The following is a 16497-nucleotide window of genomic DNA, read 5'->3' on the forward strand; positions in this document are numbered from 1 at the left end:
ACTGTGGAGCCACAGGAGGAGAAAGGCAGCCACCAGGGTCGCTGCCCCGTCTTCCTTGGCGTGGAGCCGGAGAGCCTGAGCCAGGGAGCCCTTAAGGCGGCCTCTATCCTAGGTGCGAGGATGGGGAAGCAGCCCTAGCCCAACTGGTTCGGTTTGGTTGGGGCTGCCGCCTGGACCAAGCAGAAATGCTTGTGAAAGCAGCAGCAGCAGCAGCCCAGGGATGGGTCAGTCGAACCAGTGCTCTGTCGATTACCTCCGCCACTCGCGGTGGCCTAGGGCCTGTCGGGGGGGCAGAGCCCGAGCCGCTCACCTTGGTGAGGGGCCGGCTGGCCAGGGGACCGACGGAGACGGGATGTGGGCAAGTGACCCTCTGCAGTTGGTGCCCTCCCTGGCCCCGCAATCCATGTGCTTCTCATTAGGTGGTTAAAAGGATGATAGGTAGAGTTTAGGGAATTAAATTAGCGTGATTCACTTCACAAACAGCTCCATAGCTCACGGGTTAGGCAACTATTATTTTTGGGAAAAACAGGAAGCTGCCCAGCCAACAGCAACAAACAGCTGGGGAGCCGGCCCTCTGCAGGGAGGGGTGGCGGCCGCTAACCCAGCTCTATACCTTCCTTCTCCAGCATGGGCCGGCCTGCCGAGCCAGGGGCCCGCAGCGGGTCCAGGGGCACGGACGCCAGAGCATTCTCGTTGAGAACCAGGATTCGGAGACACTATTCTCAAAGTGCCGGATCACCCCCGTGCTCTGAGCAAACACAGGAGTGGTAGGCACGAGGAATAGTGCAGAAGCAAATATTCCCAGCATTCTACTACATCCGTACTCAAGGCCCAAAAAGCTGGGGGCCTAAACTGAGCATACTCTCGGACTATTTTTACAAGTCCAAGCGGTTAGAAACCACGAGAAACAACATGGCCTGGATGGCCTGGGAGTCAGAAGGACCTGGGTTTTGATCATGGCTCTGCCACTTTTCTGCTGAATGACCTTGGGCAAGTCACTTAACCTCTCTAAGCCTCAGTTACTTCATCTGTAAAATGGGGCTTGACCGTGAACCCCGCGTGGGACATGGAGTGTGTTCAACCTGATTATCTCGTATCTACCCCGGCGTTGAGTATAGTGCCTGGCACCTAGTAAGCACTTGACAAATTCCATATAAAAAAAACTTTTTAGTGCAGAAGTGTCAAACAAAATGGAATCTTCAAGCAGCTGGTGCACATACACAAAAAATCATACAATATATGAATCACCACATTTGGTCAGGGCATCCTAATTTGGGGTCATTGGAATATTTTTCCAAAGTGTCCTGTACTACCTAAACTGGGGGAAGGGACAACCAATGTAAGAAGTAAATCAAGAGAAGCCTCTCTGGTCCATTCCACTCATGGAAAATTGAGTCCCAGATTGATTTTTCTGCTGGATATTTTTCAAAAAATATGCAAATCCAGAGTGAAAATATTCATATTGCTAAGTTGCAAGGGAAACTGTGGATCATTCAGTATTCTTGCTAGGATACCTCTTCTGGAGAGTCTAGGAAAGTAGTATGGACTAGTGGGAAGAACTTGGGCTTGAAAGTAAGAGAACCAGGGCTCTAATCCTCGCTATGCCACTTGCCTTGGGCAAATTATTTAATTTCTATGTCCCTCAGTTTCCTCTGAAAATGGGGATTAAATAACCTGCTCTCCCTTCCTTCCCTTTGACTCTGAGCTCCGATTGTTTCTGACATTATTATCTGCTTACCCCAGCATTTAGTAGAATGTTTGGCTCATAGTAAGCTTGTTGTGGGCATGTCTACCAACTTGGCCATATTGTACTCTCCCAAGCACTCAGTACAGTGCTCTGCACACTGTAAGTGCTCAATAAATGCCATTGATGATGATAGTAAGCATTTGAAAAATACCATCATTGTTATTTTTGATGGTATATGTTAAGCACTTACTAATTAACAAACACTGTTTTAAGTGCTGGAGTAGATGAGTTAATTAGGTTGGACACAGTACCTGTCTCACATGGGGTTCACAGTCTAAATAGGGGGGAGAACAGGAGAACTGAGGCACAGAGAAGTGACTTGCCCAAGATCACACAGCAAGCATTTGGCAGAGGTGGGGTTAGAATCTGGGTTCTCTGTCTCTCAGGTCCATGCTCTTTCCACTGGGCCCTGATGCTTCTCATGTAGCCCCACTGGACCACTGACCGGCCATAGACAGGAGCCCCCTCTCCCATTTGTCTTCACCTTCCCCTTTCTTTGATCAAAGAAGGTGGGGTGGGAGAATGGGAAGGCAAGCAGGTAACGGGGCAGGGAGCTGACTCAGTAGGTGAGCTATCTGACTCCTACCACCAAGTCCCACAGTCCAGAAGTACTGCCCATATTTACAGGGACATGGGAGGGTAAAGCAGTAGCTCTGGGGCACGGGTCTGTGTGGAGCGGGCAGGGGAGGGGTTCAGAAGTCAGAGATTTCCCCAAGGACACCCTCTAGACTCAAGTGGGTTTCAGTAAAAGATCCCATAAGGTATCACTTCACCAGATGTAACGTACATTTTTTTTCTTCCAGATAGGCAGAGGGCCACCTAGTATTCCCTAGGGCTCTCAGTGGCCATCCTATATCAGTACAATTAACAAGGGGAGAAATGTTCAATTCTCCCAGTTTGTGTTTCTCCCAGGCAGTGACCCTAAGGCACCAATCCACCCCACCCATCTGGCGGAGACCTGACACTGAGGTCTAGGCCTCCCTGGGATCGGCAGCACCCACAGAAAAAGCAGGTAGATGTGACAGGACTCAACTCATATGGAGCATGCGGTCCAGGGGGTTCGAGCCAAGATCTTTCAATCTTCTTGGCTCTGGGGCTGCTATAGTGAATCAGAGAATGTGCACTGTGTGCAGATCAATCAGTCATATTTATTGAGTGCTTACTGTGTGCAGAGCACTGTACGAAGCACTAACGAGAGTACAGTACAGCAGAGTTGGTAGAAACGTTCTCTGCCAACAACAAGCTTTCAGTCTAGACGGGGAGAATTAATTGTTCTCATACTGGGAGTCGAACGCAGGCCACCTGGCTGAAAACCAGGAAACCTACCTGCTAGAGCACTTTACTAAACGCTTGAGAGGGTACAATAGAGTATAACCGGTAGATCCATTCCCTGCCCTCAAGGAGCTGACAATCTAGTGGGACCACTCACTCCCATGCTCAAGTCCTGGGAGTTCCAACACTGTCAGGGAAATAATAGACTGCCCATCCACCTCTCCTAAGGGTGGCATGAGGCTAGGATGAGTCCCTCCTGCCCCCACCCCCTCTTTCCTACCCACCCTCTCGGCTTGGTCCTCCTGGCAGCGGGTGTCAGGGCAGGACGTTCCCTTTGGGCCCGCAGGTACCCCGAGCCAGCATTGGAGCCGGAGGGAAGCGCAGTCCTTGCTCCGTCCAAGCTGCTATCCTGTTAGTGGGTCTGGCCCAAGCGGGATGACCAATGTGGACAAGCTGGGGCTGTGAGATGAGACAGACTAGCAAGGAGCTTTGGTGTCAAAAGTCCAACACCCCACAAGCCCACCTTGCCCCATGCATCGAGAAGCTGACGGTATGAAGAGGACAGCAAATCCAAAAGGACCCTTAACTCCGCTCTTGTCCAGTGTAACTTGATAGCACCTCAACCAAATTATAATAGTGATTAATTGTTTACTATGTGCCAAGCACTGTACTCAGCACTGACGGAGATCAGGTAATGAATCCCCATTTAATAGATCAGAAAACTGAGGCTTAGAGAAGTTAAGTGACTTGCCTTAGGTCACACAAACAGGCAAACAGGTATCAAAGCCAAGATTAGATTCCCAGGCCTGTGCTCTTTCCACTACACCATGCTGCTTCCCTTCCTCCTCCCCACAAAGCATACCAGTGAAAGTCAAAAGAAAATAAGGCCCAAGTCAGAGATGCCTTTATAATGTCCTCAGGGCAGATGGAACTCCATCCTCTGTTCAGGAAAGGGCACTCGGGGCTGTACCCTTTAATCACTTTTATATTCTCCCCACCCCTAACACTTATGTACATATCCATCTTTAATTTATTTTAATGACTGACTAATCTGTAAGTTTCTGGAACTCTCCCGAATGCTCAGTGCAGTACATACAGTAAGCGCTAAATAAATACCACTGATTGATTGATGGCTGCCATCCCGGAGGAGCCAACGACTGACTTGTGCCCTTGACCCAAAGCCGAGTCCTAGAAAACCTGCTGCACCCGACAGATGGAATAGGGGTTTTGTTGGTTGACCAGGCCGGGCTTCAGAAGATGGTGGAGCTTCTCCTCAGTTCACGGGAGGATGTTGGGGCAGAGGCAGGGCCCAGGTGGTAAGCACCACTCTCAGGTGATGGCTCCCTCAGTGGACTCATCTAAACCAGACAGAGTCAAGTCTGGTCCGCAGACTGTTCAGTCTGACATTTGATTCTCCCCAACTCACTGAGCCCCGCAAAAGTGAGGGTCCCTCCAAACCCCTTTCCCCTCAACCCTCTGTGAGCACAGCTTTAAGTCTGCTGCTGATGGCCGAGCCTGTGTAGCATCTGACTGACGGGGCTCACAGTATCTGAGTTTTCCCAACCTCTGGGCAGGTTCAGAGTGGTCCCCGGCTGCCCCTGCCAACCCCAGGTCTGGTTAGCTGTCTACTCGCTCCTGACAGAGCCTGGGCTTTAGCCAGCTGGTTCCTCACATCATTAATTAATTTATTCCTTCCTTTCTCCCAGAGAAGAACCCAACTGACTGTTGAGTGAACCTTTCATCAGTCCCCTCTCAAAGGGGGAGGATCACAGCAGACCTCCACTATGTTCTCTCAAAGGCAGAGTTTTGCCTCAATAATCCCAGCCACAGTACTTGTCTGGATGTGGACTTCCCCCATAGCATCATGAGCCCAAGCTTCTTCTTCATTTGGGGGCTGCTGCTAAATAGATGTTATAACTCAGCTGTCACCCCCAACCCAGGGCTGGCCCTAGGAGGCTCCAGTTGCTGAGTTCAGGGCATCCAGAGTTGAAGGGTGGCTCTGGGCTGGCCAGGGGTGGGGAACGTGTGTGTGTCTCTGGCTGCCTGACCAGGTTCTAAGTGTTCAGGTGACTGAGCTCTCCCTGGGTGACTCGAAGACCCCTTTGGCTTGGCCTGGACTTCTTCCACTACATTGAAGGGGATTCGATCCTGACCTGTGGGGAGTGAGGGAGGGTTGGAATTAAGCCCTGGAGAGCAATGCCAGCCAAGCGGAGGTAGGGCTCTCCCACCCAGGTAGAGATGGCCCTGCCAATACTTGAGGAGGGGTGGGTAGAGATGACAGGTGATTCTGCCACGGTGGAGGCAGTGGTAAGGCAGAGCATAAGGATCCTTCAAAAGCCTCGCCTGCTGCCTCTTCTACTTCCTCCTCCTCCTCTTGTCCACTCCCCTCTTTGAGAAAAAAGGTGAAGTTTCCTTGGGCTAGGGGATGCTGACCATCCCAGCTCAGCTCTTTCCCTGAAAAGCAGAGAGCTTGCTCAGACGGCTCTTCCCCTCCAACTGCGCTGTCTCCCACCTCCTCTCTGTTTTGACAGGTGGATCTCAACGCTGGGCTCCGCTGAGCTGTGGGCAGTAGGAATTGCCGAGCTCAGCATGATTCGTGGTGAGGCCGGGCTGCTGCGTTGGAAGTTTTTTCCTTGGCTCTCTCTCCTGAAGGGGCTGCTTAGGGGGAGACTGGGGTCATCGGAGGTGAAAGGTTGAGGCCCCTGGGCTGGAGGCTAGAGAGGTTTGCCTCTGAAAGGCTGGTCTCTGGAGCTACAGCCTCAGAGGAGGCTTCCCCAAGTCCCTGACTCTTTAGAGTCAGGCTCAAAATTTCTAAAACCCAGAGAGTAAGGGCAGTCCTCTAAATCTGGCCTCTGGGATGGATTCTAGTTTTTGCATTCTCACCCTGGCCCCTCCTTCAGCTCTTCTTTCCCCAAGAGCCAGGAACAAGACACCAGGGCATCCCTCTCAGAGTCAGGGCCAGGGAACCTAAAGAAGATGGAAGGGAGACCTGGGAAAGTTAAGTAGATCGAGTGTCCCTCCACCCTGTACCTCCCACCCCGTTTTGCTGGACTGGGAAGCAGTGTGGTCTAGTGGAAAAAGTGTGGGCTTGGGAGCCAGAGGACCTGGGTTTTCTGCTGCTTGCCTGCTGTGTGACGTTGGGCAGGTCACTTAACTTCTCTGTGTGCCAGTTTCCTCAACTGCAAAGTGGATTCAGTGACTTATCCAAGGTCACACAACAGGCAAGCAGCAGAGCTGGGATTAGAGCCCAGGTCCTCTGGCTCCCAGGCCTGTGCTTTACTCAATAGGCCACATTGCTTCTCAGTAGAAGGAGCAGCGTTCTCCCTCCTGCTTAGTCTGTGAGCCCCATGTGCCACAAGTACTGTATCTGGCCTGATTGACTGGCATCGACTCTAGGCCTTAGAACGGTGCTTGACACATAGTGAGCACTTAACAAATACCACAAAAAAAAAATGGATCCCCAGGCTAAAGACTCTATCTGGGATCTGGGGGCTGAGGGGAAAACCTGTTGAGGTCGGAAGGCCAAGTTTGGTTTAAACTTCCTCTTGGGGTGTTTCCTCAGAGCCTGATTATCATGTTAACCTGCTCGGTCAGGCAGAGTTCCTGGGCTTGAGGCGGGATTAGTGGTCCCACAGGCGGGACATACCCTTGTCTGCAGGGCCCTCTTCCCACAAGTCTTGTTTGGAGACCCAGGGAGCGACTTTGCTCTGGCCAGACTCAAGTCAGAAATGGAAAGTTTCTCTCAGAAAATTGTCCCTGAAAGATCTGCTTTTACCCCTCTAAAGAGGAAGTACACAGCCATGGGCAAGCATTAATTATCTCGCTAATTTGCTCCTTGAATACAGCCCAACAGGATATCATTTTGAGGCCCAAAGTGGATTTTGGGGGCTTGGATGATCAGTTGAATTGACTACATGGAGCCACTAAACCAGACAAGCCTCAACTCTCCAGGTCAGTAGGTTGAAGCTGCTGGGACTCCAGTCCCTGGAGAGAAGCAAGGCGCTATGGATACTAAGTAGGTGCTGTTAAAGTACTTTTCTTCCCCTCCAGTTCTGGGAAAGGGAGCTCCATGTTTCTTTTGGCCTGATCCTGGCCCGAGGGCCCAGAGCCAGAGGATGCTGAGTAACGGGGGAAGTTGGGCTGGGGGAGGGGAGGCCCATGCAGCCAGAAATGCCAGCTGCTGTACCTTCCTACATGGCAGAGGGGGCTGAGGTAGCGGCAGCTCATGTGGCCATGTTGGTGCTGGTTGGGGGCCTCCTCTCCCCCATCTTCCCCATTACAGGCCATCCCTTGCACAGAGTTCCTGGCATGGAGAAGACGAATAGAGGTAGGAAAGAAGGCTGGGGTGGAGAGCGGAGTCCTTTTCTAGGAGACAGTTTTTGGACCCTTTCCCCTCCTGTTCTGGCTCCACCCTCAAAGTAGCTGAATATCCCAGCTGAGATGACAAACATTCTGGCCTCTCGTTCAGAGCTGCATGGTGTGGGTTGAGCAGAAAGCTGGGACCCCAGAGATCTGGGTTCTAGCTGCGTCTTTCCCACAGACTTGTGGGGTCACTCCTAGTCAACTATCAATGCTTCAGTTTCAACCTCTGTAATTTAATAATGCCCCCCCCCCCCCCGCCCACTGTAGAAGACTTTGGGAGAGATGAACTATTGAACATAGGATTGTTTTTATTGGGTAGACCGGGCTGGATGCCAGTGACTTATAGAGCATGAGATAGGGGAAGGATGATCTGAAGGTTAGCAGAGATTTTTACCCTTATCCCTAGCCTTCCCTCAGAACCCAAGGAAGCCAAGGCTCCCTGCACAAATAGGAAATTCCTACCCTTTTTGCAATAGTACAGGGCCTCAGTTTCCTTATCTGAGAAATGGGGATTGTGACCTTTGAGTATTTATCTTAAGCAGAGCTGGGACGGGAAGGGGGGTACTCCACCTCCTCCCACACTCTACCCATTGAAATTCTCCTTCTGGATTTGCCATGTAAGCACACAGGGAGCTGTGATTGGAGATTCAGGCTGGGGTTCTATGGGGCATCAGCCCCAGGCTGTGAAGGAGCTGAGAAAATTAGGAGACCGTGAATGACGGAGAAGCAAAATGGGTGCCCCCTGGGCTCTTGGCTCACAGTGAGATTCTTTTTTTCTTCAAAATCGGAAGATGGATTAATGCCAGGCAGGAAGACTGGGGGTTTGGACAGAGAGACTGTAAGCTTGCTGGGGATAGAGATGTTCCCTTGTGATAGTGTACTTTTCCAAGTGATTAGTACAGTGCTCTGCACACAGTGAGCACTCCATAAATGATTCGGTGAGAGGGGATGGAGACAAAGTTGGGGACTTTGGGGTTTCTTGCCTGAGGAAAGGGGAACTGTAGAGGTTAGGAGTGACTAGGTTTGGAATGGATGGTCTATTTAGTGGTGTGATGACCCGATTTTATTTCAGTGGAAGTGAAAGAGTTGTGCTGACTCTCCAACATCGGCGTCTCGGGCTGGGCAATCCCCTGACATGCTCCCACTTCATACTCCTAAAATCCTTCCCTCTCTTTCCACCTGCCCCATGAATTTCAAAGTTTTTCCCTTTTCATTGCGGGTCTTGTGTGTGTCTCCCATCACGTCTCGAATCCACACCTTTATTCCTACCAGCCACCTTTATTCCCATCAGCGCCCTTCAATCCCACCCCACCCAAGGCTGCTTTTTGAATTTTGAAAAAACTTGTTTCATGGTTTCAGCATCTCCTTCCCTGGCTGTGGAGATCCCCATAGCTCTGGGAGTTGGGCTGGGCTGGGTCAGAATGAAGTGGGGGTTGGCTACGGTCCCCTGCCAGGCTTCCCCCATCCCAGGCCCTGTGGCCATGTTGTTCTGGGGATTACAGTGAGGGGAGGGACTGACTGTAGGCATTCAATAAATGCTTCTATTTATTCAAAAAGCGGTGCTAGTAGGGGCAGAGAAAGGGAGCGGATAGTGTCGGGCCATTCGCTTTGAGGCACAGAGGTTAGGGAGGAGGTTCAGGAGCCACAGGAAAATGAAGGGGGGGAATGTTAAAACTGCATTGAGGAGTCGGGATAGAAGGATGTAGGAGAGGCTCCGGGGCTTGAGTTCCTGGTGGCTAGCCATGGACTTGGGGGTGGGTCTATACATCTACCTTGCTTATACCAAAGTCAACATTGACCTCTCTACTGGAAACTGAAGCTCAGAGAACTTAAGTGACTTTCCCAAATTCACCAAGCAGACAAGCGGTAGAGCTGGGATTAGAACCCAGGTCCTCTGACTCCCAGGCTTGTATATTTTCCACCTGGCCACTCTGCTTCTTAGAGTGCAGAGTTCTCAGCATACTTAGAGTTCAAGCCCCATGTGGGACAGGGACCATGTCCAATCTCATTATCTTACATCTACGTCAGCACTTAGTAAAGTCCTTAGCAGGGAATAAGCAGTTAACAAATACTACAGTAATTATTAGGTTGGACCATTGATCAGATAGGTAGATTCAGAGGCTGTCTGGTGACAGATGGGACAAGGAGGCTGTTTTGTCATCTGTGCATACAACCCTTTTTTGCCCTGCCAGAAGGTGTCCGCTTTCCCTCCTACCTGGCTCAGCCCCCCTTCCCCACCGGAAGAAAGGCTACGAATCCAGCTTCCCTCATACAGTCATCTCTTTATTGCTTCTGGAATAATACATTGCATGATATCATGGATAGATACGAGGGTTACATGGCAGCAGAGAGGAAGAGAAATGCAAACCAGTTGCACGTCCCTCTGCCTGACAAGACGCTTAGGACCCCATCAGAGAACACAGGGGCACATCTCATAAGTTCATTTGGATTTCAGAGGTTAAAACAGTTTAGGAGGTAATTTTTGTTTTCAATTTGGGAAAAATTGGTTTTTAATGAACCTGCTTTACATTTTAAAAATTAGTTTACCTATTTTAAAAGAAGTTTTACCTGTCCAGGACATCTCTGCCAAGGAAACAACAGGAGAGTGTGGGCACAAAGACCAGTTACTGGCAGTTGGGGCTGCAGAGGAGGTGCTGGTAGGGTTGTGGTTGGAAGTCCCTCACCTATGGGACGCTCTGTGCTGCAGTCTGTCTTTCTCCAGCTTTCTGCCCCCGGGAGCTTCACTCCTTTTAGCTCTGCCTCCTGAGTGGGAAAGGAGAGAAGGAAGAGAGCAGGAATAGAAGAGGAGGGAGATGGAACTGCTTCTAGGAGGAAGGAGGAAGAGCAAGAAGCAAACACAGAGCTAAAGGGGCCTCTGAGGGATGAGAGACCCAGGGTCTGACGAGGTGAATCGGAGGATTGAGATTGGGGTAAAGCTTAAATACACCACACCCTATTCAAGAGTCACTTAGTGTCCGGAAGACTGCTCCCTGTTGGGGAATGTGGTAGCTGGATTGGAATTGATACCTTCAAGGCTGGAGAGTTGCTGACCTTTAACCTTTCATAGCAGAGCTTCTGGCACTGGGTTCAACACTTGCTCAAGGTGGGAGGTCAGGGCCAGCATCGAGGAAGCGGCAGGGGCCAGATGCTATATTTGGCTGAAGTTCTGGCCTCTTCCCTTTAATTGATGGAACCATTCTCGGGGTCCTGCCCTCTGATCTGGGGATTGGTATAGGTGACAGTCATTTAAGGAGGGGGAAAAGAAGAGTTCCTGTCTCACTGAGTATCTCAGGAGGCCAAAGCACACAAGTGGCCAGGTGGACAGCTTCTCAGGGTGCGGTAGTCCACGTCCGAATCTGCTGAGGGGAGTGGACAAAGCTAGTACCTGGGGGACAGCTCTTCGGGGGCATTGTTCCCCAGCAAAGACTGGGGAATTCCCTTGGGGATGGAGAGGTCCAGCCTCAGTAGGGTCATAGGGGAAAGAAAGAGGTGGAATGGGAAGCTCTGGTTCAGAGATTTCTTTTAAAAGAAACTTTTCTCTCACATACACACACGCACACACCCGTGAACATATTCAAATCACCTGGTCTTCAGGGTGACTTGTCTTAGCCCCATGCTCAATGGCCTCAATTCCTTAGCATCCTTACCCAAAGTTTTAAGGACTCAGCTTCCCCTCGTCCATCTGAGCTCCCACTGGAGTGCTCTGTGTGTGGGTGTGCCTTTCCCCCCAAAAGTCTCCCGGGGGCCTTTCTTTCGTCCACCCTACCGCACAGCTGCTGCCTAAAAGAAGCAAGGCCTCGGTTGGCGGGGCAGAGCAGGGGGAGCACAGGGAAGAAAAGCGGGAGAAGGAGAAGAAAGGTCTCATAAATTAGACCCATTTCCTGCTTAGCGGGCTTTTCACCAAAGGGAGAACTAGAGAAGGAGTGGCCTGAACCCTGAGAATGGACTGCTTGCCTCTCCCTAAGTCTCAGCCAAAGAAACCACCTCTCTGCACCCTCAGATTCATCTCTCACTAGCCACTCCCCTAGTCTGCTTGGCTCTGATTTGACTCTTCTGAGTCAATATCATCTTTCGCTTGTCAATCAAACTCAGTATTTAGAGGCAAAACAATCTCCCGCAAGCTAGATTTCCCTTCTTGCCTCATCCCTCCTGGCTGGCACCCAGGATGTAGCTTGCAGCAGGCAATAAGCTAGCAGAGGCTCGAAGAAGAGGACAGTAGTCTGTCGGCTGTGACACGGGCCGATATCTCCCTCTTGTGCGATATCCATGTTCTCATACTTGCCAGTCATTCTCAGCACACACACACCCACTTGCTCCAACTCCCACACCTAGGCCCCACCTCCCACCTCTGACCTGCCTGTGGGGGAACCCCCACAGGACCCCACCTGGTTCAGAGCCAATAGAAGGAGCTTCATCAAGAACCACTGCCCTTCGCATCTTCGAAGGGAGAAAGAAGGAAGAGGAAGCTGCAGTAGTTGTTTTTTCTCCTGGTCTTCAGAACCAAAGAGGCTGGTTCCTCCTCTGCAATGGCCCAGAGCCTTGATTTCTGGTGAAAGTGGCTCAGGCCACTTCTCCCTCCCCCAGCCCTCATTTTAAAGTGGGGTGGGGCAGGGGTGGCTCCAGGGCTTCACTGGGGCCATCCAAGCCAGCAAGCAGGAAGGCGGGCAGCAGCTCGGCTCAGGAGGCTGGAAGCTGCAGGATTAGGGTCCACCCCTGGCTGACAGAACACTGTTGGATGCTTCTATAGGGAGGGAGACAGCAGCTCTTGGCTTTCGGATACCAAGGGAAGAGGTTTCTTCTTTTCCGGGGCCACGTCCAGCACCACCCTCCCCCTTTCCCACACTAGCCCCAGGTTTGGCAGCACCCTTAGGCCTAGGTCGCAGACCCCGTTCTCAAGGAGCTCTGGTGTCCGGGCAGCCCGGGGGGTCCTGGCAGGCCCGGAGGGCCTTGTATCCCCGGCTCCCCCTTCGGGCCCGTGAGCCCCTGCGGCCCCGGTGACCCTGTCTTTCCAGTGATCCCCAGCCTCCCCTGGAGGCCTGCGGGTCCTGGAGGGCCAGGTGGTCCATCCGGCCCCTGGGGTCCTACATCGCCCTTGGGACCCGGCTTTCCTTTCAGGCCAGTGAGCCCCAAACTGCCTTTGGCTCCTTTGAAGCCAGAGAAACCTTTCAGTCCAGTGGGCCCCCTCTCTCCCACTGGCCCCATGTCACCAGGCTGACCCTGGGGGCCCTGGGACCCTGGGGGCCCCAAGCTGCCATAGTCTCCTTTTGGCCCCCTGTTCCCAGGAGACCCCTTCATGCCCACATCGCCTTTGAATCCTCTTGGTCCTGGAAGGCCTGGGACACCTGGAGAGGGGGAGGAAAAAGGGAGCGGTGAGTAATAATAATAACTGTGGCATTTGTTAAGTGCTTACCTTGTGCCAAGCAGCCCCTGCTGCCCTCCAACTTCTAACCCCTCACTCACATTGTGCCCTTGCCTGAATCCCTCCCCGGCAAATCCATCAAAGTAAAGATCTCCAAAAATTCCATCTCCTCCTGAGAGCCTTCACCAATTAATTCACAGCCACCCTTGTTACATCAACCCTTGGCACTTATGTATTTTATTCCACTCCTCAATGCTTGAATACCTATGTATACTTTTATTTGTACATTTATTTCCTCAGCTATTTTATCCTAATACACTTGTATGACTTCCTATTGTATCTTTTTTTCTTCCTCCTACTCCATTTTCAGTCATTTTTGTCGGTCTCCCTCATTACAAGTGCCTTGAGGGCAGGGACTGGGTGACTTGCTTTTTTGTGCTCTATAGTGCAGAACTTCACATTCACTAGGTGCTAAATAAATGCCATAGAGTGATCGATCGATTGATTGCACTGACATATGTCCCAGGTTATGAGTTCCAGACCAATTCTAGTTTGGTCTAGCTCACTTTCCAATTCAGCCCAGGTCTCCTCCGGTTCAACCCACCTCGGTCTCGGTTCATTAGAGCCCCTGAAGCTGTGGAAGCGAGTTATCTCCGGAGGGCTAGATATAGTCAAAAGTTCAAATGGGCTGGTTTTGTGTCTAACTCACCTGCTCTGGGAGATTAATAATAATAATAATGTTGGTATTTGTTAAGCGCTTACTATGTGCAGAGTACTCTGCAGTACTGAGACTAGGCAGGACACCATCCCTACTCCCTCCACATCCATCAAGGTGGCCATCTGTCTGGTTTTAATATCAGTCAGTCTGGTTACCAGCTGGTCGCTACCCTGTCTGGACTTGTGGGGTCAGCAGAGTTAGGGTGCCTGGTATTCTTGAGTGCTGTTAGTGGCCTCTCCAAGCTCCTTTGATCCCAGTCCATCCTCCTAGCTTCATCCCCTTTTCGGGAACATTTTTAAATGAACAGAACATCTGTAAGGCCTGTTCTTTGTTATGATCTAAACTGGGGATCGGAGCCCAGTGATGCCCCATTGGAGCCAATGAAAACCTACAGTCCCAGTTTCCTGCCACCTCCTCCTCGAACCGCCCCACCCGGTCTCCCTCCTCACTGGGATGCTGTCATATATTGACTCACACTGAGATGCCAAAGGCAGAGGCTAAAATCCCCTGTTCTGTCTCTGGGATTAGTGGGCATAGGGAGGGAGAGGTGGAAAGGAAAGGAGGAGGGGAAATGGGAGAGTCTGACCAGGAGTAAGAGCACAACAACTTTGGAGTTCTTGGTGCCAGGCAAAAAGACAGCTCTGGATTGCTTTTTTCCAAAATAATCACGTCAACTAATGGCAGACAGAAAACCACCACTGTCCTTTCTCTTTGGAATCATCCCCCAGACCGACAGAATCGCTTAAGAACCACAACACCGCTCCTCCTCTGCACTGTTGAATAGCACACGGGAGCCAGTGACATCATTAAATCACCGAGCTAGTAGAAGAGACCTTGGAGGTCATCTAATCCATCCTCCTGTTTCTAGCCAGACATGCATTCAAAAATATCCCAGAGAGTTGCTTACAACTTTCTTGAAAATCTCCCTTAGTAATACATCTAAACATCTCCTTTCAAATAGGAAGTTTTTCCTAAAGTTGCTTCAATTTAAACTTATTTTATTCTGTCTTCAGTGGATGCAGAAAACATCTGCTCACTATCCCTACCGCCTTTATATTCTTCGTTATTATTTTCCTGTCACTCATCCTTCTATTCAACAAGATAAATAATTCCAACACCTATCACCCTTCTGCTTAGATCGTATTTTCTATTCTGTAAGTATTTCTGCTACTCTTCCCTCTTCCCTCTATTTGTCTTACTCTGTTAGAAAAACCTATTTGGCAAAGGGGCATGAAGGAGGAAGAGGTTTTCCCAGCTCTTGCAGGTCAAACTCTTGCCAGTAAATTTCCCAGGATTATGTTGGTTTTTAAAAAGAACAGTGCAGCAATTCTAAATTATATTCCCTTTGTGGTCCATTATCACTTCCTTATTCATTTCTGGATAATTTATTTTTGTTGAGAGGAGCCATTTTGGCGTCCTTTCTCCGCACCATCAGGGGGTGCAAAAATGGCCCTGGTTTCAACTTGAATCGGCTATTCTGAGTCAATCTGAATCCCAGCAGGCCCTGGAGCCAGCCCAATCCAAGTAGTGACCTGTTGCAGCATCAGCTCCTACTAATTAATAATAATTATAGTGGTATTTATTAAGCATTTACTCTGGGACCAAAGAAGTGTTGGGGTAGATATAAGACAATCAGTCCGGACACAGTTCCTGTCCCATACAGGGTTCCCAGTCTAAGGGGCTCCTGGCTCTTCCTTGGCTCCTGGGTTCCTAAAAGCTCAGCTTGCAACGGAGGGCTGCTCCCTACAGTCTGGCCATTAAAATGATACACACCCCGAGATATCGAAACGCCTAGTAATCACCTGTGTGTCTAACGGTACTATCTAACTTCCTGTTGTCTCTATTGAACTTACTCCTGCTTCGGTTGGACCATTTCTCTCACCTGTCAGGGCCACTTTAAATTCTGCTCATTTCTCCTGAGCAGACAGAACTTAATGCCACCCATAAACTGGTAGGATACTGAGCGGGTGGCTGTCACCACCTGGCAAAGTCAGTTTGTGGGCGAAGGAGGGCACACATGCTGGTTCTCTCCCTCTCGCATGCTTGGGTCCTATAGCACCTGTTTACATCAAAAGGGAGAGGAGGTTCGGAGTAGTGAAAAGCAGGAATTGGAGTGGAGCTAGCAAGAACATCCCTGCAAAAAGGTTTCTCTGTGCTCCTCTGGGAAATAGGAAGGAGGAAGTAGAGGCTGGTCTAGTAAGTACAGGGTGAAGTACAGCCAGCTGGTGATCCCAAGCAGCCAAGATTAGCAAGGAGTAAGTCACAAATGATGAACACTGTCAACTTGCTGAGGACCAGAATTAGAAGGGGTTTAAAACATATCTGCCTCTCAGTGAACACAGCCCACTTAGATGGCACTACTCACAACTGGTTATATTAATATATATATATTTATTTAAACTTAAATAGGTATTCAAAACACTATTTTTCTCTAATATTTTCTTGGTTTCCTCTGTAAAAGTTTTTCAAAATCTCATAAACCAGAACACAGGGAAATAAAACAACTGTGAACTGAAATGTAAGTTGCTTAAAACATAGCCTCAGCAAAAACATCCTCATATGAAACAAATTAAGAGAAGAGGATTAATTGACAACCAGCAATAAAATAACAGACTTAAACATATGCCTCGGAGCAACTGCCACTTTGACGGTTCATTGTTTTTGACTGGGTAGTGTCCATTCATTGATGACCCAGTTTATTTTTAATGACTTGCTTGCTCACTGCATTCACATATCTCAAACAAAGGCTTGCTGCTGCTTGCTCTCCGCTGGCCCATCTTGGAAGACAAATGAGAAATGCCCCAAGCTAGACCATAGCAGCCTAAATTTTCTGGTGAATGTAGGAGAGAGACAGGGAGATTTTCCTCTTATTGGAAAATCTCGAACCTCCGCTCCTTCAAAGCCCTCCTAAAAAATCACCTTCTCCAGTAGCCTTTCCTTGATCAATTCCTTTACCTTCCCATCAGCCATCATCAGTGGTATTTCTTGAGTGTTTACTATGTTGTATATTTATGTTTATTTATTCACATGTCTCATTTC

The 16497-nt window shown here is 49.9% G+C and overlaps 1 protein-coding gene and 1 long non-coding RNA gene across 3 annotated transcripts in view; one reads left to right on the forward strand and one right to left on the reverse strand.

The window, feature by feature from the left end:
* LOC114814318 overlaps positions 1–16497 on the forward strand; it is a 56954-nt gene that overhangs the window by 19936 nt on the left and 20521 nt on the right. The gene's annotated exons all lie outside the window — the stretch shown is intronic.
* SCARA3 (scavenger receptor class A member 3) overlaps positions 9644–16497 on the reverse strand; it is a 32661-nt gene continuing 25807 nt past the window's right edge. For both annotated transcript variants that reach the window (XM_029072419.2, XM_029072418.2), the window contains exon 6: positions 9644–12723. In XM_029072419.2, coding sequence (XP_028928252.1) covers positions 12254–12723 — 470 coding nt within the window. In that variant the 3' untranslated portion in view covers positions 9644–12253. The remainder of the gene's footprint in view (positions 12724–16497) is intronic.

The sequence above is a fragment of the Ornithorhynchus anatinus genome, chromosome 9 (genome assembly GCF_004115215.2).
Source record: "Ornithorhynchus anatinus isolate Pmale09 chromosome 9, mOrnAna1.pri.v4, whole genome shotgun sequence".
Lineage (NCBI taxonomy): Eukaryota > Metazoa > Chordata > Mammalia > Monotremata > Ornithorhynchidae > Ornithorhynchus > Ornithorhynchus anatinus.